Source organism: Penaeus monodon, chromosome 34, assembly GCF_015228065.2.
Source record: "Penaeus monodon isolate SGIC_2016 chromosome 34, NSTDA_Pmon_1, whole genome shotgun sequence".
Lineage (NCBI taxonomy): Eukaryota > Metazoa > Arthropoda > Malacostraca > Decapoda > Penaeidae > Penaeus > Penaeus monodon.
In genome coordinates, this window is record NC_051419.1 from 34,231,825 (window position 1) to 34,232,799 (window position 975).

Consider the following 975-nt stretch of genomic DNA (forward strand, 5'->3'; position numbering starts at 1 on the left):
TCAGATCTTCAACTTTTTCAAAATCACTGATATACCACTCGCTAATCCCAATTTCATTTTCATACTTTCAGATGTCAGATTCAAAGGTGAAAGTCCTCTTAGCCTTAGACTTTGACCACACTATGATAGACAACAATTGTGATACATACATATACAAGTTGGCTCCAGGGCACAAAATCCCGGATGACCTAAAGAGCCTGTATAGGAAAGATGGATGGACACATTACATGGGTGAGGTATTCAAATATCTCCACCAGAATGGTATTACCAAAGAAAAGCTTCTCAACTGCCTGAGTGAAATCCAGTTAACTGACAGCATGAGAGAGCTGTTACTAGGCGTTCCCAGAGAAGCCACAGAATTTATTATTATTTCTGATGCCAACTCAGTGTTTATTGATCATATTCTCAGAAATGTGGGATTGAGAGACCTGTTTCATGAGATATTCACCAACCCAGCAGAATTTAGTAAAGATGGCCCCTTGCACATAGAAATGTATCACCATCAAGACTGGTGCACCCTCAGCACCAAGAATCTGTGCAAGGGCTCCATCCTGAACAACTATGTGAAGGTACGGGGAGAGGAAAACATTACCTTCTCCACCATTGCGTACGTGGGCGATGGCACCAATGACTTCTGCCCCAGTCTCTATCTCAGAGAATGTGACATTGTGTTCCCTCGCTGTGGCTACAATCTTCTTAACTTTATACCTAAGATGGAGGCAGAGAAAGGGATGAAGTTGGCAGCTGATGTTTGTCCTTGGGACTCAGGGAAGGACATCTTGGAGAGACTGCTGCCTTGTTATGATGATCCTATGCTCTCCCATTTACCCCATCCCAGACTTAGAAGTCCGTCACAAAGAGACTAGAGCATCCTCCTCTTCCTCCACTTCAGTTTGTCCTTAGACAATTTTTTTTACCAACATAATCTTCCTTGTAGAGTGTTTTCTCCCCACTACTTTTCTCTGTTCCCACTGA

General features: G+C 43.0%; 1 protein-coding gene across 1 annotated transcript in view; it reads left to right on the plus strand.

Annotated features, from left to right (window-relative positions):
• Window positions 1-975, plus strand: part of LOC119594768 (pyridoxal phosphate phosphatase PHOSPHO2-like) — a gene marked incomplete in the record, with an annotated part of 4,509 nt that overhangs the window by 3,281 nt on the left and 253 nt on the right. Inside the window, 1 exon segment of the mRNA XM_037943860.1 lies at window positions 72-975. Within this exon segment, the coding sequence (XP_037799788.1) occupies window positions 72-866 (795 nt within the window).